The sequence below is a fragment of the Mesoplodon densirostris genome, chromosome 5, assembly GCF_025265405.1.
Source record: "Mesoplodon densirostris isolate mMesDen1 chromosome 5, mMesDen1 primary haplotype, whole genome shotgun sequence".
NCBI classification, from domain to species: domain Eukaryota; kingdom Metazoa; phylum Chordata; class Mammalia; order Artiodactyla; family Ziphiidae; genus Mesoplodon; species Mesoplodon densirostris.
Window position 1 is genome coordinate 49581847 of NC_082665.1, and position 24517 is coordinate 49606363.

General features: G+C 38.2%; 2 protein-coding genes and 1 pseudogene across 8 annotated transcripts in view; 2 read left to right on the forward strand and 1 right to left on the reverse strand.

Moving 5' to 3' along the window:
- The window catches only part of SENP7 (SUMO specific peptidase 7), a 163981-nt gene extending 152956 nt beyond the window's left edge, over nucleotides 1-11025 (reverse strand). For all 7 annotated transcript variants that reach the window (XM_060098717.1, XM_060098721.1, XM_060098719.1 and 4 more), the window contains exon 1: nucleotides 10867-11025. In XM_060098717.1, the coding sequence (XP_059954700.1) occupies nucleotides 10867-10906 (40 nt within the window). In that variant the 5' untranslated portion in view covers nucleotides 10907-11025. The remainder of the gene's footprint in view (nucleotides 1-10866) is intronic.
- Nucleotides 1317-1399, forward strand: LOC132491500 (U4 spliceosomal RNA; annotated as a pseudogene).
- A 792-nt stretch (nucleotides 11026-11817) lies between the features above and the next one.
- Nucleotides 11818-21308, forward strand: LOC132490371 (putative protein FAM172B). Its single transcript, XM_060098723.1, has 2 exons — nucleotides 11818-11954; nucleotides 19855-21308. Exons 1-2 carry the CDS (start codon nucleotides 11868-11870, stop codon nucleotides 20947-20949), a joined length of 1182 nt encoding a protein of 393 aa, XP_059954706.1. The 5' UTR covers nucleotides 11818-11867; the 3' UTR covers nucleotides 20950-21308.
- Nucleotides 21309-24517: the final 3209 nt, after the last annotated feature.

Consider the following 24517-nt stretch of genomic DNA (forward strand, 5'->3'; position numbering starts at 1 on the left):
CGTCTATCATGTGTCTGGCACTGTGCTAGCCAGTGGGTATAGTGTAGTGAGCAAATTAAACACAGCCTAAGTCTTCCTGGAACTTACAATTCACTGAAATTTCTCACAAATTTCATAATAAAAATGAATGGTAGAGACCTACACAAATGTGATCACCTATTTATGACAAACACACCACTGCAATTCAGTGGAAAAGGGATGATCTTTTCCATGAGTAATGCTGACACAATTTGATAACCAAACAAGGTAAACAAATAATAAACATCACACTATATCAAAATTATTTTTAACTTGATCATAGATTTAAATGTCAAAGACAAATAAAGCTTCCAGAATAAAAATGAGGGGAATATCTTCATGACCTTGGGGTTGGCAAGGATCTCTCATACAAGACTCAAGTAGTACTAATCCATAAAGGAAAGGATTAATAAACTCAACTTCATTAAAATTGAAAACTTCTGTTCACCAAACCTCATCACTGAGTGAGAAGGCAAACCACAGACTGGAACATTATTTATAATTCATGTATCTATGTACATGGTGACTATAGTTAATAATACTGTATAATACATATATCTGTCAAAGGACTCATAACCAGAACACATAAAGAACTCCTATAAAGCAAAGGCAAGACAACCCAATCTTCAAAATGGGAAAAAGCCTTAAATAGGTACTCCATAAAAAAGAATGTCCAGGGGCTTCCCTGGTGGCGCAGTGGTTGAGAGTCCGCCTGCCGATGCAGGGGACACGGGTTCGTGCCCCGGTCCAGGAAGATCCCACATGCCGCGGAGCGGCTGGGCCCGTGAGCCATGGCCATTGAGCCTGCGCGTCCAGAGCCTGTGCTCCGCAACGGGAGAGGCCACAACAGTGAGAGGCCTGCATACCGCAAAAAAAAAAAAAGAATGTCCAAATGGCCAATAAATATGAAAATATGCTCAATTTCATTATTACTAGGGAAGTGTAAACTAAAATGGTAAGAGAATACCATTACACAGCCCTTGGAAAGGGTAAAATTAAAAAGAATGACAATACCTAGTATTGGTAAGAGACTAGAAGTCTCATATACTGCTGGTGGGAGTGTAAACAAATACATCTGCTTTGCCAGTCAGTATCTACTAAAGTTAGACACCTGCCTACTCAATGTCCAACAATTACATTTCTAGATATTTAATCAAGAGAAATGAGTGCCTGTCTCCACCAAAAGGCGTGTATAAGAATGCTAAGTTATCTTTGTTCTTAATAGCCAAAAACTAAAAACAATCCAAATGTCCATCACAGGAGCATGGATAAACCTTTTCATACAGTAGAAAACTACAAGCTTTGCACAGTGGCAGTATTGTAGCCGATGAGGTTTATACGAGGCGCAATTATTGTTAATTGAAAACTACATAGTAATAAAAAAGAATGAATTACTGCTGTGTACAACACGGATACATCTCACAGACATTACATTCAGAAAACAGATGCAGAAGAATGTATGATTCTATTTATGTGGAATTCAGGAACAGGTAAAACAAATCTATGTTAATACTAGTTAGGATAGTGCGAGTACCAAGCAGGGAAAAACTACTGACTGACTGGGATGGGATACAAGTTAGCCTTCTGAGATGCTGGAAATGTTCCGTATCTTGATCTAGGTGATAGTTATACAAGTGTATGTATACAAGTATAAAAAATCATCAAACTAAAGATACTGTACTGTGTCATATGTAATATCTCAACTTAAAAATTAAAAAAACCTTTAAAATAACAGTTATAACGAATGGGCTATAGCTTATCCAGAAATCTAATAGCTGAAATAATTTCTCTCATTTCGTGAAAATAGCATGAATTTCACCATATGCCTTTCCTCGAGCAATCACTGATATAAAAATTATTTTAACTTCTATACTTAAGCTTTCGATAGATTTAAATAATTTTCAATAAAGTAGCATTTCTCAGACTACCAAAAATATATAACATTTAGATAAATGGTAAGAAAACCTTTCTTATATAAATTCACTTTCTAGTCAACTTTCAATTTAATAAAATATATGTATTTTTTTAAAAGGAATATCAGTTGCTTAAATCACAGACAGACTCATTGAGTTAAAAATGCTTCTATCCTATTTTGCAGAATGTTTGTACATTTCTTTTAGTGACTACTATTGTGACTTCTTCCCAAAATTTTAGGGGTTTTATAACTAAGTTGCTCCATCTGATACTAGGTTGGTATTGAAGCATTTTAATAAATGATGCATCGCTGCTTGTGACTGTCTGGTATAGCACAGTGCTCTAAGAAAAATATTAAAGTCCAACAACCTAAATTTATATCTTGGCTTACTAGCTGTGACTTCTCTGAAACTCAGTGTCTCATCTCTAAAAAGGGGAGAATATCCAGCTTTTCAATTGCCAAGATTAAAGTGACATAGTCTAGTCTCCCAAAAGAAATAAGAGCAAAAATAAACAAATGGAACCTAATCAAACTTAAAAGCTTTTGCACAGCAAAGGAAACCATCAACAAAACGAAAAGACAACCTACAGAATGGGAGAAAATATTTGCAAACGATGTGACTGACAAGAGCTTAATTTCCAAAATATACAAACAGCTCATACAACTCAATATCAAAAAAACAAAAGAAAAATAAAACAACCCAATCAAAAAATGGGCAGAAGACCTAAGTAGACATTTCTCCAAAGAAGACATGCAGATGGCCAAAAGGCACATGAAAAGATGCTCAATGTCGCTAATTATTAGAGAAATGGAAATCAAAACCACAATGAGGTATCACCTCACACCAGTCAGAATAACTATCATGGAAAAGTCTACAAATAATAAATGCTGGAGAGGGTGTGGAGAAAAGGGAATCCTCCTACACTGTTGGTGGGAATGTAAGTTGGTACCGCCACCATGGAAAACAGTACGCGGGTTCCTTTAAAAACAAAAAATGGGGACTTCCCTGGTGGTCCAGTGGTAAAGAATCCTCCTTCCAATGGAGGGGACATGGGTTCGATCCCTAGTTGGGGAACTAAGATCCCACATGTCACGGGGCCACATCTACTGAGCTCGCATGCCTCAACGAGAGAGCCCACGTGTCACAAACTACAGAGTCCATGCGCTCTGGACCCCACACGCCACGATTACAGAGCCCACATGCCCTGGAACCCGCACACCACAACTAGAGAGAAGAGAAGCCTGAGCACCACAACAAAGACCCCACATGCTGCAACTAAGACCCAACACAGCCAAAATAAATAAATAAAATAAAATAAATATTTTTTAAATAATTAAAAAATAAAAACAAAAAATAGAGGGGCTTCCCTGGTGGCACGGTGGTTAAGAATCCACCTGCCAATGCAAGGGACACGGTTCGAGCCCTGGTCCAGGAAGATCCCACATGCTATGGAGCAACTAAGCCCATGCTCCACAGCTACTGAGCCTGCGCTCTAGAGCCCGCGAGCCACAACTACTGAAGCCCACGTGCCACAACTACTGAAGCCCACGCACCTAGAGCCCATGCTCTGTAACAAGAGAAGCCACTGCAATGAGAAGCCCACGCACTGCAACGAAGAGTAACACCCGCTCGCAGCAACAAAGACCCAACGCAGCCAAAAATAATAAAATAAATTAATTAAATTAAAAAACAAACAAACCAAAAATAGAGCTACCGTGATTCAGCAATCCCACTCCTGGGCATATATCCAGAAAAGACGAAAACTCTAATTCAAAAATATACATGCACCCCAATGTTCAAAGCAGCACTATTTATAATAGCCAAGACATGGAAGCAACCTAAGTGTATATCAACAGATGACTGGATAAAGAAGATGTGGTGTGTGTACATATACACACACACATATATATACATATAATGGAATATTACTCAGCCATAAAAAGAATGAAATATTGCCATTTGCAGCAACATGAATGGACCCAGAGAATATCATATTAAGTGAAATAAGTCAGAAAAAGATAAATATATGATATCACTTGTATGTGGAATGTAAAAATTAATACAAATGAATCTAAATACAAAACAGAAACAGACTCACAGACATAGACAAAAACTTATCGTTACCAAAGGGGAAAGAGAGTGGGCGGAATGATAAATTACAAGTATGAGGTTAACAGATACAAACTACTATACATAAAATAGATAAGCAACAAGGATTTACTGTATAAAACAGGGAACAATATTCAATATCTTGTAATACCTATAATGGAAAATAATCTGAAAAACATATATACAGCTGAATCACTTTGTTGTACACCTGAAACTAACACAATAAGTCAACTATATTTCAAAATAAAGGGAGATCGTCTATACTAAAGTATTTACAGTATATCGGCAAATACTACAAAATAAATGATAACTATTATTATTACAATATTTTATACTAAAATACCCCTCTTTAAGAAACCTTAATGTATTTACATTAGCATACAGAAAAATCGCTCTAATTATTCCCATTATATATATATGTCAAATAATCAGAAAGCGTGACTTTTCTCAAGGAGCTTGCGGAACCATTCATTCATTATTACATAAACATTTATTTTAAACAACAGTAATTACCATTGCCAGGCACTATGCTAAGTACTTTACACAAATTATTTTATTTAATCTTACAAAAGTCTTGTGAGTTCAAAAGTAATGGCATTATCTCCGTTTTATAGATGAAGAATTTAGGTTTGAAAAATCCAAATAACTTGCCCAAGGTCACCATGTTAACCCATCACTGGTCTGATTCCAGAGGTGGAATTCTTAACCAGAACACTCTAGGCATGCTGGATGCTATGGGGATAGGAAATGAATAAGACAGTCCCTGTCACAGAGTTAACAGTATAACAGCAGAGATTAAACAATTCAGCAAGCTACAATATATGATGGAATCTGGTAAACATCACATAAGAGGTGCAAACACCCATGGAAATTCAAAAATAGGAATATTTTTTAAGTTTGAGTTAATTAGGAGATAGTTCTTGAAAAGGCACAGTTGAACTGGGCTTTGAAGTAAGTTTTAGATAATAAGTTTTAGACAGGGAGAAATGCGTGGAAGGACAGTGCAACGCTAAGTGCAGCCAAGACATGAGTTATCAATATAGGTACATGTGATGAAGCAGCTCACATTAGGCAGCCTCCTAAATTATTGAAGACTCACATTAGAGTAATACGTCTGAGAGGCAGGTTTGAGACAGCACCATTACAGCAAAGTTCCAGTCTGAATCTTTAGAGCTACTCAGTCCTATACATACCCCACTCCCTGTGTCACCATATCCCCCCTCTAATCTACTTTCCAATCCTCTGCCTTCTATCACCAGGCCTGGGAATCACATTCACCACCCTAGATTTCCATTCCTACAGCTTATTACCTTGCTATTCTCTCATCTCTTAGGTAATGCCACTCTACCCTTTCCACTACATTCTTTTTTTTTTTAACTTGACCCTTGAGTACATGTCTTTTTAATATTCTCTTTGTTTTGTTTTTCTTTTTACTGAGGTATAGTTTTCATCTACACTCTTCTGTAGCTCTTCCCCAGCCCACCAAATTCCTTTCCAAAGTCAATACAATTTCCTTAAATTCTGAATCTTCTCCTTGAACATTTCCTCCACCTTAGTTTAACTGAATCCTTTTTATTACATAAATTATACATTATACATCTTTTTATTTACTACACTATTTTTTAAGACTCTCTCAAGAAGATTCTTCTCCCACTTATAAACACAGGGGAAGGGATTAACAACCTCCTCCCCCCACCACCACTTCCAATTAATATACATCCTTATTGCAATAATTCCTCCTTTAAAATTCCCATAACTTGTATGTATTATTACCTCACCCATATTGTAATTGCCATGTACTGACCCAAGACCCTCTCCAACATTCCTAGAATATACTGATACTTGATTCATAGTTTTCCTCTCAATCATTAAAACCTACCACCATACCAAAGCTCTAAAACTTTCATAAATCAAATCACTCAATACAATGGACTCATCTTAATTTACTCTAGTCCAACAAACTTCTTCATATCACATTCCCATTTCAACAACATGCACTCACAAATGGATTTAATAGGGTTACACTTCTCAAGCTCACAAATGTGAACCTCTCATTCGACAACATACTGTCCTTTAACCCTTCCATTTCCTCACTCGCACTGATCCCATTTTTTACCCCCACATCGTATAATACCCTTTAACCCTAAGTAAAACTAAATTCTTTTATTCCCCCCAAATTCTTGCTCTTAGACTGTTTAGCACTGCTAAAGAAAGTCATATAATTGTAGTAACCACAACTGGTACTATCTATAGACGCACAGGTGTTTTAACAAATACTTTTTCAAAATTAGTTAATAGCTCTTTTATTCATCCCTAATTGACCTCCTACTCTGTTTTGAGCTCCCAATACCACCTGAAAGTCCCTCTTTCTCAAAAGATGATCTTGCCTATTTCACTTAGAAGCCATGACTGCAATATCCTTAACTTCTCAAAATTTATCTATATCTTTATCCATCTTCCCACCTTTACACAAGTCTTATTTAACAAACTGCCCTGAGTCAATCCTCCCCCATTTCTTCTAAGACTTCACCCTATCAATTATCTCCTACCTGATATCGTTCTCTCTCCACTGAACCCTTTCCCATGCCATACAAACCTGATTTTTATAGTCTTTTATAAATAATCCTTTCTACTTAATTTCATACTCAAGCTTGTTCCAAAATCTTTCCTTCACATCTCATCTTCTATTTCCTCACCACCACTCATTCATTTAGCCTCTTGAAATCTGGCTTTTGTCCCTACTGCTCTACTAAAATCAGTGGTAAAAAAAAAAAGTGACCTACTAATTGCCAAATCCAGCATCCTCATACTGCTTTAACTCTCTGATTTACATTGCATTCACTCTCCCTTGCTTCCCAAACCTATCATAATCCTTCTAAGCTGCCTAACTGCTCACCAGTGTCTCTCCCTCCTTACTTTGAAATTAAATATATGTGATTCAAGATTTTTCTCACTCCATACTCTTTCTGTCGGTAATTCTATCCATTCCAATGGCTTCAGCTAACATCACTGCAAATAAAGTAGTTTCACCATGATTAATTGTAGATTCTGGTTTTGAACTTCAATTATGGTTCATCAGACACTGCATAATATGCAGCCATCACCTGGACCTACTGAAAAAAGAAAGATGTATCATCATGGGACACTAGATCCTCACGCTGAAACTGGGGGAGGAGGGAAGAGTTTCAAAATCAAGCAAGTTTGAAAAACACTGCATGCTCAGTCAATCTCTTGGAGAGGCAGAATGTATAGTAGCATAGCAAAAGCTCCGAAAAATCCTGCAGTAAATAACATTTTCTTATAACTACAGTTGTCCCATTTATTTGTCCCTGAAACCTTTTTTACAAGTAAGGTTCACTAACATCCTATGACAGTAAAAAAGATTAAAATTATATGTTTTGTAATCAGAAAGACCAGATTTTGAATCCTGGCTCTGCTTCTTGTATTGATAACAGTTGCTTACCCTCCCTAAGTTCCAGGTTCCTCATCTGTATATCAGAAATAATAATAACCACCTCAGAAGGTTTTTGAAAGAATTATAACGTCTGTAAAATTCTTAGCACGCTGTTTAGTACCTAAGTACTAAAAAAACTTATCTATCCTTAACTGCAAATGAGAATGAACACAGATCTCCAAGGTTGTTGCCTGAACAGTTGATAACTTGAAATTTACTTCAACTTTCTTGTTTTAATTCAAAACTTCATTTGGAAGTTGTGATCTATGACTCTAATATATCTGTTATACTTTTGTTGTTATTAAACATTTCTAATGGTCATTCTCCCTTGAATGACCCATGCACTTTATTATTTCATTCAACTGTCACCAGACCTGTCTCTGGTACCAATAATTTTTTATCTGTGTCCCCATCTAATTCATTGCTTTGATATGCTGGAAACCTGGAAATAAGATATTCATCTTTATTGGGGTAATAAATAACTTAAACACATAGATTCAATATAATAGGAAGAAAGCCTTCAGAAGCTTCTCATGAGTGAACTTTAGCATACAAACCATGTGATTTCTCCTCTCATGCTTAGAGGTGTTTTATGCTTGATTCTTGATTCATGGACACATTCCAGAAAAGTAGGGTAATCAGACTTTTTGTGGTTCTTCTACTTACAGAATTTTTCTTTATTAACTCATTTAAAAACAATAAACACAATGCACGTTAATGTAACTATTTTTTAAATAACTTTAGTTTCAAAACATTGAGAAGAATGGCATTATTTTACTTTTTGCAACTCTCTTTAATATCTGACTTAATAAAAGAGAGATGATTTCCTCTATATGCTTCTGCATTCAATTTGCTGTGACACATGTCATGTAGCCTCTGGAAAACTGTCCTGTACACAGGCAGAAGATTAAGAGGGAAAGGCAAACAATGTCTTAAAATTATGAAAAACGGTGTAAGCTCACAGACCCAAAAGGGACTCAGGGAACCCAGAGGTTCCCAGACCATACCTTGAGAACCAGTGCCTAAAACAGATACAGCCATGCCAGAAGCCATCCAACTCTTACAGTTGTCAGTTATATGAGTCCACAAATGCTTGTTTTTTTGTTTTGCTTAAACCAGCTGGAATTGGGTTTCTGCTACTTGCAACTAAAAGAGTTTTGAGCAATACACTATGTAACCCTTCATAGTTCTTCCTTGTTCAGGAGAAAGTGTAGGAAAACCTAGTGCAGTCTCACAGAGGAAACTTGAAACTTCATGTCTTGTTTTCTCTCTCTACTGCTGTCTGCCTTCCTTATACCTCTAACTTAGAATTCTTCCTGTTTTATTAATCAAAATTTTACCTTTGGGTACTTATGAAATTCTCACGATGATAAATGTCACTTCCAGTCATTCAAGTTCCAGTTAGCAACCCTCCTAATGAAATGGCAACTGCATGCACACAAATGTCACACAGAATTCAGAATCCCTTTAAGCCAACTGATTGTTCTATTTCTGAGAATCTATGTGAGAAAATTAAATATACACTATTTTTTTAATATACACTATTAAGAAAAGAATCATTCCTAAAAATTAATATTCATCTCTTAAAACCAGATGAATACTGGAGAACAGCTAGTTAATATTAGATCTGAGAATGGTTTTTACTATACGTTAACAATTACTTTTCAGAAAGGACAGCTCCAAAAGGGAAGTCAGCAAAAAAAGAAATCCTCTCCAGAGGGATAGCTCACATAAATATCAACGTCTTTTAAGAATTAACAATTTTACTCTCAAATTTTACTTCCCGCAACTACTTGCACCAAATTAACTGTAATAAATAAATAAATAAATCTAAGTGTAACCAGGTAAAGAGGATGGGATTTGCTGAAGGACAAGGCTAATATCTTGCCCTTACCCCAAAAACAATGTACTAAGCCAAGGAGAAATGCATTTATTGAAAAAAGGCTATGCATGTTAAACTGAGGTATGATTACCCCTAAAGTTCTGTGTGAGGAAGCATACAAATGACACCAGATAAACACTGTGCATATTCCTTATGTGTCAATTTCACATGAAGGTTTTAGGGGAGAAAAAAGTATATTAAAACAAACACCGATCTATTGGAGGCATATACATACATACATATGTGTGTATATATGTATATATATAATACATACGTATACTTTCAACGGCAAAGAATATCTCTAGAATACACACACACACAAATGGTAGTACTGGTTGCTTATGAAGAGGAATTTCAGGTTTTCGGCTACTTCAGGCAATGTCCCAGAGATCCATGTTCACTCTCCTTTGCGGCCAAAAAAGTCTGAGGCACACTGCCACAAGGGCACTCCTAAATAAATTTAGAATTGTCTAAATAGACTGCATAGACTGTCTATGCAACAAGACCACAATAATAAATAAGAAAATTAAATGAAATAATTGATTCACTGAATGTTAGTGTACTAGAGTGTAAGCTTATTAAAGAGCCCTTGTTCCCTCCTCCTCTGGTAAGTCCACAGGACTTAACACAGAAACTGCGGTACCCTTAATGGGTGAGATCTTTGACAAAAACTTGCTGACTGGGAGGGGCTCGACCTCGCGTCTTACAACTCCACTTTTGTGTTTCTAAGATGTAGTACCCAAAACTGAAGACAGTCATTTACGCCGCAAAACAATTTCGAAAACAAAAACACGCTGAGAATAAAAACACAACGAAACATGGCTTCAAATCCTTTGTTCGACTTTTGAATCGCTTTTGGAAGAAGGGGGTGGCTAGGAAAGAAAAAGGTTATTAAGCGGGCCGGCTCAGAAGACCAAGCAAGACACGTTGTTTGCAGCACTTAGACGAGGAACTAAATGTCAATTATCGTGCCCTGCCTTTCCTTCTTTGCTGCTTTTACCTCCCAGGAGGTACAGGGGGGAGAAAGAGCCAAAGTCGAGAATCAAAGGAAGAGAGGAAAGTAGGACCAAGGCGCTGAGAAGCTGGAAATGAAACTGGAACACTGGTGGAATTACGAGGAAGGCGTGGCAGGAGAGCGGCAAGCCAACCGGGAAGAGCCGCAGGCCGATGAGACCCAAGTAGGGTGCTCGCGGGAGAAGGATGAAATTGAAACGGGGTGACGGGGTGAAGAGCGGCCGAGGCTTTGATGACAGCTCGGAGTGGGTCTTCGACTCGCAGGGGCCCGCGAGACCCGGGAACCTTCCATTGTGCGCGCCCCTCCACCCCACTCCACTCCACTCCACTCCCCACTCCCCTCCCCACCGCCCGAGCCCGAGCCGGAGCCCGAGCCCTCGCAGCTCCGGGCCGCAGCACCCGTCGTCGCCTGTTCCCCCGCTTTGCCCGAGGTAGGAGACAATATGCTCAGCCCTCCTCCGACCCTTTCTCACCGGATGAAGATCGCCGTCGCCCGGCCTTCCCCTTGTCCATCTTCTCCTCCTCCTGCTGGAATCGCAGTCGCTGTCACCTCAAGACCCCTCAGGCTGGGGAAGGGAGGGGGAGGGGAGAGGAAAAAAAGCCAGGAAAATGTGAACTGCGCTTGCGCAAGAGCCGTCGCCGGCCCTCAGACCGGAAATTAGCCACCCCTCCCACCTCCACCCGGAAGTCACTTCCTGGGAGTAGTTTTCTCTGCGGCTACAGCTGCAAGTGCTTATTAAGTGCCGATTTTTTCATTATCTCTGCCCCTGTTGGAAACTGAGTCTGGGTGCTAGGTTTTAGCCCGAGATCGTCAAGGCTTTGTTGACTCTGAAGATTAAGTTGACTAAAAACTAAACCGGGGAAACTTTAGGAATTCCTCCACTTCACTGAATCCCGCGAGGGGACCCCGGAAATATGAGAACAAAACATTAGTCCTTTTGTGCTACTACGTTCCTCATGGACTCTCCCATATATTTGTCCTCAAGGCGCTTCCTCAGACTCAGAAAAAAAGATTTTAAGACGACAAAAATCAATAGCCTAGCTGCTGGTTTAGCAGTTGGAGTGGAAATCAATTTGGTCAGCTGAGGAGAAAATGTCAGAGAAATAGAAAGGATCTCTTCAAAATTCAAACTCACCATTTTTAAAGGCCAGGAAAAAAGATAAGCTGCACCTCAATTTTTTAAAACATAAAATGCTGAGATGCTAGAAAGTGGGTGAGTGTAAACGAATTTGTGCTGCTAATTTTTATTACAGTACTTAAAGGAATAACCCTGACCTCGAACTCAACGACTAGTACTTGTAGACTTGATTTTTTTTTTTTAGTCCTTTCATAGGACCCATCAGTTTAGAAAATTGTCCTACTTTATTAGCCATAATGTACATATTTGAATAACTTTTTTTTACTGTGTAAGCTTTAATCACAATAAGTTTAACAAAATTCAGCAGAGCGCTCCAGAGGCAAAATGATACTGGAATGTTCCAACAGTTTAACATCCGCTCCTCCTCCCCCATTTTACCAAGGCCGGTAAAGGGACTCGTCCACCTCATTACCAGAGCCCAGGTTCGTGCTTCTTGAGCCTTGCTTCTTAATTACAGTGTGGCCTGTGCGGAGCTAGAAGTAAGCCTCCAGGTGATGATGCCTATTGGACCGGGGGGAGTGTCATACAGGGCAGGAATGGCTGAAAAGCAGAAATACTTCTGCTTGATGAGAATGAAGTTCACTACAAGGATTTCATTTAGAGGCCCTAGTTTATTTCTGTTTAACAAATAAAAACACTGCCTACTGAAAAATATCTGAATTTTAAGTTTCCTCGTAAATCAACTCTTTTAACTGAATGATTTAACTCAAGAATCATACTGGCTCAATTCATCAGCCAATATTATACGAAACTAACTGCAAAAGATGGAAATAGAGCTAAGAGATGGGAACATAAAAAAGGAAATTGTAAGTAGGCCTAATCCATTTCAGTCCAAACTGACAGCTTCCTTAAAAGAAGTTTTAAAGTTTAGCAGTAAGAAGTGAACCTGTGAGAAATGAAATTATAAGAAATAATCATATCATTCAGCTTGCAAATATGTCATTTAAACTTGTCATTGAACCAAATACAGCATTTCTGCTAATAAAGACTTAGTGGGTTAGTTTTGTTTCTTTGAATTGGAGCTAGTTTTGAATAACATATTTAAAGATAAATGGCCTTTAAGCTCAAGAATTTTAAATTTGCTTTTTATTTTCAAATTTGCTTTTTAAACCAGTATTTTTATTGTTTTAGTTTTAACAATCTCTACTACATAGTTGACTGTATTGCAAACAACTATAGGACGAAAAAATTCAGTTTTTTACTTTTGAGGGAGTCATTAAACAACCTTACTTTTCCTTTTATGAAAGACTAATTACACAATCTTTTCTTTTATAGTGTTTTATGATGTTCAGGAGAAAGCTTCCTTATTTTAAAATAAGGAAGAAAGACCAAAAAAAGTGAATGATTCTCTTCTCTTAGTATGTTTGTAAATAAGATCATTTATTTTACGTATGTTTAGCTCACACTGTATAGGGCCTTTTAAATTAAGATTATTTGAGATTAGAAATACATCAGCCCAGTATTTTATAGGAGGAGAGGATGGACTGATTTGATCTTAATGAGTATGGTTCTTTATTGAGTGTTAAAAGTGCATGTAAAGTGTTTAAGTTAGGTATTCATTATATTTTTGTTTTGACTAACTATACTAACTATTAAAAGCAGTGGGTATGGTTTTTTAATAGGTTCAAGACATAGTGGCAGTGTGAAATTGATCAACCCTTTATTTTACCCCTTAATTAACAATTTCTTTGAGGAGAGCCTAACGAAATCTAAAAAAGACCCTTCTCTTCACAGGTGAATTAATTTTTTTAAAAAGCTAACCTGGGGTAGTTACAAGGGTGTCTTTATAATAGTTCACTAAATTAGTTTTCTAAGAAACTTTCCTAGGAGATTCTGTTACATACTCAAAGTTGGGCAACCCAAGATTTCTAACATCTGATGTTTTTCTTTCCATCACTAATATCCTATTTTCTGTCTTTGCCTCAGGTGGCTTAAATTAATCTTCTTTAGTCTTTCCTGGGGAGAGGTAGGCAGGGGGAAGAGATTTAGTTTGCTCTTCTTTGAATCTTTTACATATAAAATTTCATAAGCTCTATTATTTTCTACAATTTACTAAATGGAATTGTATACAGGCATAATTATTTTTCTGAAAAAAACCCTCATAATTGCATTTATGTGTTGGGAAAATAAAAATAGTGCTGCTTTTTACCAAAACAGTAATTCTTAAAAGATGTTTTCCAGGGGTTTTTTTGTTTTGGTTTAGTTTGGTTTTCTAAATATATAAGTAAATAAAAACATGTTCATTGAAAAAAAAGTATCTTTAGATATTTTTTTCATTTTCTTAGTGAAGTATCACTCATCTGTGCTTCTTAATGTCATAGGATATACAACAGGACCTCTTTCTTAAATACACAAAAGGGCTGTAATTACTGTAATAGGGTATATTACTGTGTAACCTGGGGTTAAACCCTAACTTCTCAGGTTGTAAAATTATATTTTCATAAAGGCTTACTGATCACTTGTAAAGAATGTAAAATATTGTTAAATATAACCACTTTATGGTCCTAGAGAAGGAGTTTGTTAAAACCAAAGTAAGCTAATTAAAATTACTTGCATCTGTGATTCTGTTGCCCCACCCATCCTCTTCTTGTCAAATTCATAGAGACAGAAAGTAGAAAGGTTTGCCAGGGGCTGCTGCTAAGGGGAAATGAAAAATTATAGCTTACTGGGTACAGAGTTACAGTCTTTCAAGATGAAAAATGTTCGATGGATGGATGGTATTAATGGTTGCACACAATGTGGGTGTACTCAGTGCCACTGAACTGCCCATGTAAAAATGGTTAAAACTGTAAATTTTTTAATGTATTTTACCACAATTAGTTAAATAATTTAAAATAATTATGTTTTGCTCTAGGCATGGCTATAACAGCAGTGTCACCACCTGATACAGGTTACTAAAAGGACCTAACTTGAAATTCTCATTAATGATTATATACTCTTTTCCCTTCTTAAAATGACTAGATTATTCGATATAGAAAACTAAGTGACTAACAAATCCCCTCACCAAATTTTTGGTGAATGGATGAAAAATACTGTGCATTTTTAAAATCACTGGTAAAAAATGAATCATCTCTCAGGTTTGTAGAGCTGCCTGAGTTATTTTGGGCATGTCAGTTTACCTTTGAAAGCCTCACTTCTCTATAAAATAAACATATTAGCTAAGAATATCAAAATCCCTTGCAGCTCTGACAATCTTATTCTATTTATTTATTTATGGCTGAGTTGGGTCTTTGTTGCTGCACGCGGGTTTTCTCTAGTTGCAGCGAGCGGGGGCTACTCTTGGTTGTAGGGGCATGGGCTTCTCACTGCGGTGAGTTCTCTTGTTGCAGAGCACGAGCTCTAGGCGCCCGAGCTTCAGGAGTTGTGGCTTGCGGGCTCTTGAGCACAGGCTGAGTAGTTGTGGCACACAGGCTTAGTTGCTCCACGGCATGTGGTATCTTCCCAAACCAGGGCTCGAAGCTGTGTCCCCTGCATTGGCAGGCGGACTCTTAACCACTGCGCCACCAGGGAAGTCCGGCAATCTTATTCTTAAAGCTAAGTTATGTTATTCCAAACCACTCTTTAGAAAACTAAGTATATAAAACAGTTTTTCGGGCTTCCCTTGTGGCGCAGTGGTTGAGAGTCCGCTTGCTGATGCAGGGGACGCAGGTTCGTGCCCTGGTTTGGGAATATCCCACATGCCGCGGAGCGGCTGGGCCCGTGAGCCATGGTCGCTGAGCCTGCGCGTCCTGAGCCTGTGCTCCACAACGGGAGAGACCACAACAGTCAGAGGCCCGTATACAGCAAAAAAAACACAAAAAAAAGCTTCTCTCCTTTATTTTAATGTACCATCTTGATTTGCAAAAGAGAAAATAAATATATATAGATGCATAGGATAGTCTCTAAGAATAATTCATAAATCAACATTTATTAACTTTAGAATTATAGAAGGAGACTCTATAATTTTTCAAAAGCTTTGTGTGCATCTTTCTCCGTGTATACAGCTAGAGTATTTTTCTCTTTACTTTCTTATGCCCTTAGCAAAAATCGTAAAATTCTAACAACAATGTTTAAGTGCCTACTATTCACCAGGCACTATTCCAAGAACTACTGAACAAAACAAAACAAAGTCCTTGTCTCTGCTGTCATGGAATTTTTCTTTTTTTTTTTTTTTGGCCGTGCCGCAAGACATGTGGGATCTTAGCTCCCAGACCAGGGATTGAACCCGTGCCCCGTGAAGTGGAAGCACAGAGTCTTAACCACTGGTTTACCAGGGAAGTCCCAAACTTATATTCTAATGGGAGGGAACAGACAGTAAGCAAGTATATGTCAGTTGGTAATAAGTACAAAAAAAAAAAAAAAGAAAAGGAAGAAAACTGAGTGAACTGATGAGGATGATTATAATTTTTGTGACTTTCTGTTTGAATAAAAAAAATCGCCCCCAAAAAAAACTAGAAAAGGAAGAAGGAGGAAGGGAGGGGAAAATGAAGCATCATAGATAGACAGGGAGTAAGGAAGGATTAGAGGGGATTGCCCTTTCAGATAGAATGCTCAGAGAAAGTTTCTCTGATCAGATAACAGATGGGCAGAAACTTGAAGGAAATGAAGCCCTATAGATATCTAGGAGAAGAGTGTCCCAATCTGTGGGCATAGCAAGGGTGATGCCCTTAAATAGGAGCTTGCTTTACAAGTTGGCGGCAAAGAGACCAGGTGTGGCTAGAGTGAAGTAAGCAAGAGAGTGGTGGGAAATGACACCTGAGAAAGAGCTAAGAGCCAGATGATGTAACTAGATGAGTAAGCAAGTGAGAGAAATGGAGGGAAATGACCTTGGAGAGCTAAGGGTCATGGAGGACCTTGTAGGCCATGGTAAGAACTTAGGCTTTTATTCTGAGTAAGAGGGGAGACAATGGAGCATTTTGAACAGGGGTGTGATATCCAATTTAGATGTTTTGAAAAGATCGTTCTAGCTGCTATGTGTTAAACAGACTACCAGGAGATAAGAGTGTATGCAAAGAGATTAGACGGGAGGCTTAACAATGAAGGTTAGTATTGATAGTGACTTGCACTAGGCCTAGGGCAGTAGAGGTGGAGAGGTAACAAGTGGTTAGATTAGAGATATATTTCAAATAAGGGAGCCTACAGATTTGCTGATTGATCAGATGTGGAGTGTGAAAGAGAGAAAGGAAGGTTGCAGCACAAGCAACTGAAAGAATGGAGTTATTTATAAGATGGGAAAGACTAGAGGGAGAGTAGATTGAAGGGAGTGCTTTGGACGTGTTAAGTTTGAAATGGATATTTGACATCCAAGTAAATATATCAGGTAGACAGCTAGATATGAGAGTTAACAAGTTTGAGTATATTAACCAAGCAAAATATGCTACAATAAATTCTAAAGAATTGTCTACCTTTTCATTCTACAGGATACTCTGCACCTTGCTCTGTTCACCCCACCTATACCTGTCCTTTATATATCTGTTTTCCAGTTTGCAAACTCCCATTCTTTTCCCCTGAGAATTGTTTCTCAAACAACTAGGGACACAAGCACTTAAAGGTGAAAAAGAGTAACTGAATGCCGTATACTATGTGCTATTAGAAAATACTCATTTTATTTTACTCTCTGATTGAAAGAAAAGTTAGCTAACAAGGTTCTTTAGTTCATTGGTTTAGTTTAGTTTAGTTGGTTTAGGTTTAGTTCATTGAGTTTTAAATATTCAGTATCTTTCTCTTTATTTCGGTAGAGAAAAAGGCAGTTTCCAGCACAGCACCTGAATAAACAAAGTATTTTTAGATCTAAGAGATTACTGCTTTTCTGGGCAAACCTTCTCATCCATGCCAAAGTATAAAATAGACCCTCCTTTTTGGAGAGCAATTTGGCAATATCTGGTAAAATGGAAGATGCTGATATGACCTAGAAATTCCACTTCTAGGTATATTGCCTTAAGAAACTCTTGATATGTGCACAAAAATATAGCTATGTTTGTTATAGCTTTGTTTATAATAGTGGAAAATTGGAGCAACCTAAATATTTTTCAACAGGAAAATGGTTAAATAAACCATGGCATATTCAAGCAATGGAACACTATAAACTGATAAAATGAATGACGTAGGACTATGTTTATTAATGTGGATAAAAATCACAGTGTTGAGTGAATAAGGAAGGCTGGACAAGAGATATATGTTTTTTTATTTCACACTTCTCAAAAAGGAAGATCATCCTATCTTAACAGAAACTTCCATGTGTAAGACAGTACATAAAATGGTTTTTACCTATATTAGTTAATTTAATTCTCACAGCAGCCTTGTGAAATAAATGTTATCCTATTTTGCATTTATACATTCAAAAAAATATTTATATTTGTCAGACACTGTTCCAAGTACTGCAGATACGGCAGTTAATTAAACTAAGTTCCTATTCTCATAGAGCTTTTATTCTAGTGAGGGGAGACAGATAATTTTTAAATATACAAACAATTATATATCAGGTGGTAATGTAGGCTATGAAGAAAAATAAAGCAGAGTAGCAGGATAGAGGGTAATAAGGATTGCTATTTTAGATAACATAAACTAAGACTCACAAGTTGAAGAAACAAACTTATAGAGGTAAAGAAACCTGCTGAAAGTCACTCAATGTAAAATTTGGAGCTAGGATTTAAACTTAAATCAATCTAATTCCAGAGGCTCCTATCTGTCATTTACACTCTAGGAAAATATATTAATTACATAATAGCACCTGAAATCAGCAACACTGTAAGGAAAAAAGTTTGTAAAGAATAGAGAGCAGGATTTCCCTGGTGGCGCAGTGGTTGAGAGTCCGCCTGCCGATGCAGGAGACACGGGTTCATGCCCCGGTCCAGGAAGATCCCACATGCCGCAGAGCGGCTAGGCCCGTGAACCATGGTCGCTGAGCCTGTGCGTCTGGAGCCTGTGCTCCGCGACGGGAGAGGCCACAACAGTGAGAGGCCCGCATACTGCAAAAAAAAAAAAAAAAAAAAAAAAAAAAAAAAAATAGCTGTGTAGATAGGTTGGATGCTTTGAACAAACACACACCTTCATAAAGTATGAATTGGGAATCAGGGAATAAGATTCAGAAAGTGAGAAAAGAGTTAAGAAATCAAAGCAAGCAAGCACCATTTTGATTTTGCCTTAAGCCTTGAGAGCAGCTTGAGTGGCACTGAAAATCATTTTGAGTGCTATTTATTGGAAGTAGGTTGTGGTTGCCAGTGTGAGTGTTAAGAAATTAAGGAGTGAGAGTATTAATGAATTTGTTAAGAACATGAATTGGAGTCAGATAGCCTCGGTACCCAACATTTATTTAACAGTTGTTTGGCACAAGCCACTTAACATTTTTTGTTGTTTTTGTTTGTTTGTTTGTTTGCCTCAGAATAGAGTCTATTTGAGATTTTTTTCCCAGGACTTAACCTTTCAAAGTCTTTTCTTTTCCCTTTGGGCTATGTTAACTAAGTTCACTTCTCAGTCACTTTTTTTATTTTCAAATATCAGAATAAACATATCTTCTATTAGTAGATAAATTGATCATCATCTACACTGCCTGGTTCACATTTCACTTCTACTGCCATCCCCTGCCATTTATTTAATAGCAAAAATGTTTGAATGCTTACTGTGGAGATAAAGACCAACCAAATGAGAAAAGCAAAACCTATTCATTCTGAGCTCACTATAGCAAGGGAGTCAGCCACCATCACTTGCATTTTGGCAGTGACTCAAAGGCAGGCAGAGGAGTGGGAAAGCTTTGTAGTGGAAAAAAAAGGGAAGGCTGCTGGTATGTCCTGACTGGACACTGTTGGCATGAGGAAGCTGAATGCAAGATAACTAGAAGGGAGGCATCCTATGTGACTGTTTAGGGGTGCATATTTGGCTTTCTCTGGTGGGTCCTAAGTTGGAAGCAAGGATAAAAATTAGGGAAGCTCTAAGTTATTAATCAAGCCTTGGCCATTTTGGACCCATTGTAACAGAAGTTATTGTTTGGCTTCTCAGATTGTCACTAGAGGTAGCAGTCTGACTTCCTGAGATTCTGACTTATAAGACTGGCTTCCTGGGCTGTTTATTGGATCAACAGATAAGGGATTGGCTTCCTGGCAAGTTGCTGCAGGTTGTGGGTCAGAGTTCTGTTTTTATATATGGTCTGGCCATTGTCTCTTAGTGTATTCAGTTTCTCACTACTTTGCATCGTTCACAATTATTTTGAGTTAAAATCTTTACCATAATGTTAATGTCTTCTTAAAGTGCTTAATTCAGTATGATTTCCCACAGGAAGACCTTAGCAAGATGAAATTTCTATTTTATTTTTTCTGGTACTGACATAATATTGCTTTTCACTTTCAGTGGTTACCAGTGACTCAGGAACTGAGCTTCCGAAAATTTATCGAACAATCTGATTTACTAGAGGAACTTAAATATGACTTCAATGAAAAAGCTGAATTGAGACACACTGAGACACATAAGCCTTTTGTCTTTAACTATTATAAAAATGTCCTGGAGAGGAATAGCAAGCGCTACCAGGCCCTTGGCCATTTGCTCGAACAATACATTTATGAACTTTTGGAAAAAGTGTGCAAATTACAAAAAGTATATATCCCACCAGAGGCTGATAAGGAACCAAGAAGCTTCTTTTTCATGAGTGAGAGAGCATTAACAAATCATCATTCTGCTCTTCTTGTCCTTCTTCAAGACCGTGGGGTCTTTAGAGCTGGTCAGTGGAGTCAGCAGGCAGTAATACGTCATGGTCTCCAACATGGAAGTCAGATACCATGTATTCAAATGGCATTGCAGGCACATTATGATGTAATTGTGCTAAACCCCAATGACAATTTTGTGGACCTACAGACAGAAAAAGAGTGGAAAGGCCTTTTAACACAAAATGTTGAGTCCCCTTCCAGAAAAATGGTTCAGACTGAGAGCTTTTTATCTCTCCAGCAGTCTCTCCAATGTATTCCAAAAAGATGCAGCAACACTCCTGAAGAACATATGGCTTATATTTGGGATTACTTCATTTCAAAGGCTGAAGGCAAGGATGTTGCCTTCCTTGTACATGGTTATGGAGGCTTGGTTTTTATGGACTTGCTTGTTCATAGAAAGTGGGAAGTAATGAGCAAAGTATATGCTGTTGCACTTATTGACTCTGAACATCATGTAGGACACCAGCTGGGGAGTGACATCCAGTTATTAGCATGGATAAAGCACCACTGCCGTGAATGGGTGACAAGTCCAAAGCCTTTGGATAAACCTGAAGCTACTGTTTTGAAAAAGGAGTTTCCCATGGTTTCTGCTGGTACAGAAAAACACAACTTAGCCCCTTCCTCTAGCCTTCAGTCAATTTTTAAATACTTTAGAAAAGCTTTGAAAGCCAAAGCAGCTATTAATTTCTCTCGAGTGCCCATAGTAACTAGAAGCTCCACAAAAAGAAAGCAAAGTGCTTAAGTTACTTTTTTGCCATCTAAGATTGTTTTGTCCCACTGAAACTTTGCTAATGTAGATGCTAGAAGAAAAAGAATACTTCCAACTCATAGGCAGTATGTTCTGGCTTGACATTTGATTTGTTAACTTTTTTTAAAAGTGAGTATATTCTCTTCAGTAGCCTACTGATGAACCAGGAAGTCAGTCAGTACTATCATTAATATTTTAGAGTATTAGTCAAATTAAGAGTAGTCTAGTTAGAGGATCTTCTTTTGAAAAGATTTCTCAGTTTCATAGAGGGACACCAAAACTGTAGTTGATAGAAATTAAAGACTAAGTCAATCTTTGACTTCTGCATTATTAATGCTGTATTAAAAATATAAGTGAACATAAAAATTAAACATCATAAGCAACTCCATTCTTTGTATGTTTGTGAGTTTTTTTGTTTAAGTTTGTTGATCTCATGTGTGTGTTTACTCATACCTTCAGCTAATATTTGAGTGTCTACTATGTACTAGTCAATACTAGTGTTGGGCACACTGGCAAACAAGGCCAACGTTGCCTTTAACCTTATTTGGAGTTCACAATGAACAACAAATTCCAAGTGTGAAGAGTGTTAAGAAATAAAGGGTGTCATGGAACATCTAGCATGAGAGCTAATAGCTCTCATAGGTTCAGGGAATACTCCCTGAGAAAATGATGCCTAGTTTGAAGTTATCTGAAAAAAACGAAGTCATAGGCAAAGGAATCACATATGCAAAAGTCCTGAGGCAGGAGGAACAAGTCCAGTTCAGCTGGAACTAAAAGATTATGGGGAGTAGTGTTAAAGAAAAAATTATTCATGACATGCATTAAAGACAGTAAGGAAGATTTATTTAAAAGGGATTGTTGCAATGGGGGTTTTATAGTAGGGGAGAGAGATTGGGCTCAACTCCAAACACAAGGACAAGGGTGGGGCAGGGCGGTTACAGCCAAGTAGCAGGGTGAGGGTCAGTGAATGGAAAACTACTAAGTAAAAACATTAGGGATAATAGATATTCTTGCTAGACTGACTCAACAGGATTCTTACTGAAGGCCGGCCAGGGGTGGTAAGATATTGACAGTGGAGGATGAGGAATTTTATCAGATATAATAGAGGACTTCCCTGGTGGCACAGTGGTTAAGAATCTGCCTGCCAATGCAGGGCACACGGCTTCAAGCCCTGGTCTGGGAAGATCCCACATGCTGTGGAGCAACTATGCCCATGTGCCACAACTACTGAGCCTGCCCTCTAGAGCCCACAAGCCACAACTACTGAGCCCGCATGCCACAACTACTGAAGCCCATGTGCCTAGAGCCCGTGCTCCACAACAGGAGAAGCCACAGCAATAAGAAGCCCACGCACCACAACGAAGAGTAGCCCCCTCTCACCGCAACTACAGAAAGCCCATGCAGCAACGAAGACCCAACGCAGCCAAAAATAAATTTTAAAAGAATTTTTTTTTACTTTATTCTAATGACAGTGGAAGCCATTGGATGGTTTTAGACAGGAGAATATTATCAGATTTACATTTTATAAAGAATATCCCGATTGCAGTTTAGAGAATAGATTAGAAGGAGAACAAGCTTGGAATCCAGGAGACCAAAATAATCTTGGCAGTAGTTTGAGAAATGCTTAATACTTTTTTTCAATTGAAGCGTAGTTGATTTACAGCATTGTGTTAGTATTAGGTATACAGTAAAATGATTCAGTTTTTTGGAGGATTATATTCCATCATAGATTATTACAAGATATTGAATATAATTCCCTGTGCTATATACAATAAATCCTTGTTGCATCTCTATTTATGTATAATATTGAGTTGGCCAAGAAGTTTGATTGGGCTTTTCCATAACATCTTATAGATGTTACATTTGAAAAACGGACTCTGCCATATCTAATAGGACAAACTTTTCTGTACATAGCTCTTTCTAGTGTCTTCCTAGTGTTCTTATTCCTAGTTTTGGGGTTTTTGTTTTTTGTTTTTTGTCTGCTCCGTGTGGCATGCGGGATCTTAGTTCCCCAACCGGGGTTTAAACCTGTGCCCCCTGCAGTGGAAGCGTGGATTCTCAACCACTGGACCGCCAGGGAAGTCCCTCCTAGTGTTTTTTTAACCTAGTATACACTATAATTCCTGTTATGGACTGAATGTTTGTGTCCCCGCCAAAATTCATGGTGAGATCTTAATCCCCAATGTGATGGTATTAGGAGGTGAGGTGTTTGGGAGGTGATTAGGTCATGAGGGTAGAGCCCTCACGAATGGGATTAGTACTTTTATGAAAGAAACCCCAGAAAACTCCCTTCTACAATGTGAGACACAGTGAGAACACAGCCATCTATGAAGCAGGAAGCAGGCCTTCACCAGACACTGAATCTTCTGGTGCCTCGATCATGGACTTCCCAGTGTCTAGAACTGTGAGAAATAAATATTTGTTGTCTAAGCCTCCCAGTCTATGATACTCTGTTATAGCAGCCCGAACAGACTAGGACAATTCCTTAACAGCATAGACATAATATCTCAAATTTCTCTTTCTGCACCATGTCTTGAGTGGCATAATGAAAAAAAATAAAAAGCACTGAATTGTAAATCAGGATATGCAGATTTTAAATGACCCCCAGGGGGAATCCCCTGGCAGTCTATTGGTTAGGACTTGGCGCTTTCACTGCCTCAGGCCTGGGATCAATCCCTGGTCGAGGAACTAAGATCCCGAAAGCCATGAGGTGCAGCCAAAAATTAAAAATAAATAAATAAATAAATGACTCCTAGCATTGGATAAACCAGTTACTCTCTCCCAGCCTGCATTTCCCATTGTGTAAATAAGATGAGCTTTAGAAGTCTCTACCAACACAGATAGTCTATCTAGAATGTATTTAATGCAGTTACCGTGAAAAGCACCAAAAAAGTAAAAAAAAAAAAAAAGTGTTGCCATAAAAACTATTTTGTCTTATATTTAACTAACTGAACGTTGATGTTTCTCATAACCCCCAATTTACTATTTAATGTGGTAGTCAGGTGTATTAGTTATCTATTGCTACATATTAGATTACCCCCAAAACTTGGTGACTTAAAACAACAAACATTTATTATCTCACAGCTTCTGTTGGTCAGGAATTCAGGAGCGATTACCTGGGTGATTCTGGTTCAGGATCCCTCAGAAGAGCACTCAAGACTGTCTGAAGGGCTTTCCTGGTGGCACAGTGGTTGAGAATCCACCTGCCAATGCAGGGGACACGGGTTTGAGCCCTAGGTCCAGGAAGATCCCACATGCCGCAGAGCAAGTAAGCCCACGCGCCACAACTACTGAGCCTGCGTGCTACAACTACTGAAGCCCACCGCAATGAGAAGCCCACGCACCGCAATGAAGAGTGATGCCGGCTCGCCGCAACTAGAGAAAGCCCACGCGCAGCAACGAAGACCCAAGGTGGCCATAAATAAATAAATAAATTTATTTATTTTTTAAAAAAAGACTGACTGAAGCTGCAGTGATCTAAAGTTGGGCTGGCTTTGGTAGGAGGCCTCAGTAACTCGCTACATGGACTTCTTCCATAGGCTGCTTCTATTAAAAAATTAAC

Excerpts from the sequence above, each read along its gene's own strand:
- LOC132490371 (XM_060098723.1), top strand. The coding sequence starts at position 11,868 with ATGTTCCAACAGTTTAACATCCGCTCCTCCTCCCCCATTTTACCAAGG. Across the intron at positions 11,955-19,854 it reads ACCTCATTACCAGAGCCCAG|TGGTTACCAGTGACTCAGGA; the intron begins GTTCGTGCTTCT and ends TTTCACTTTCAG.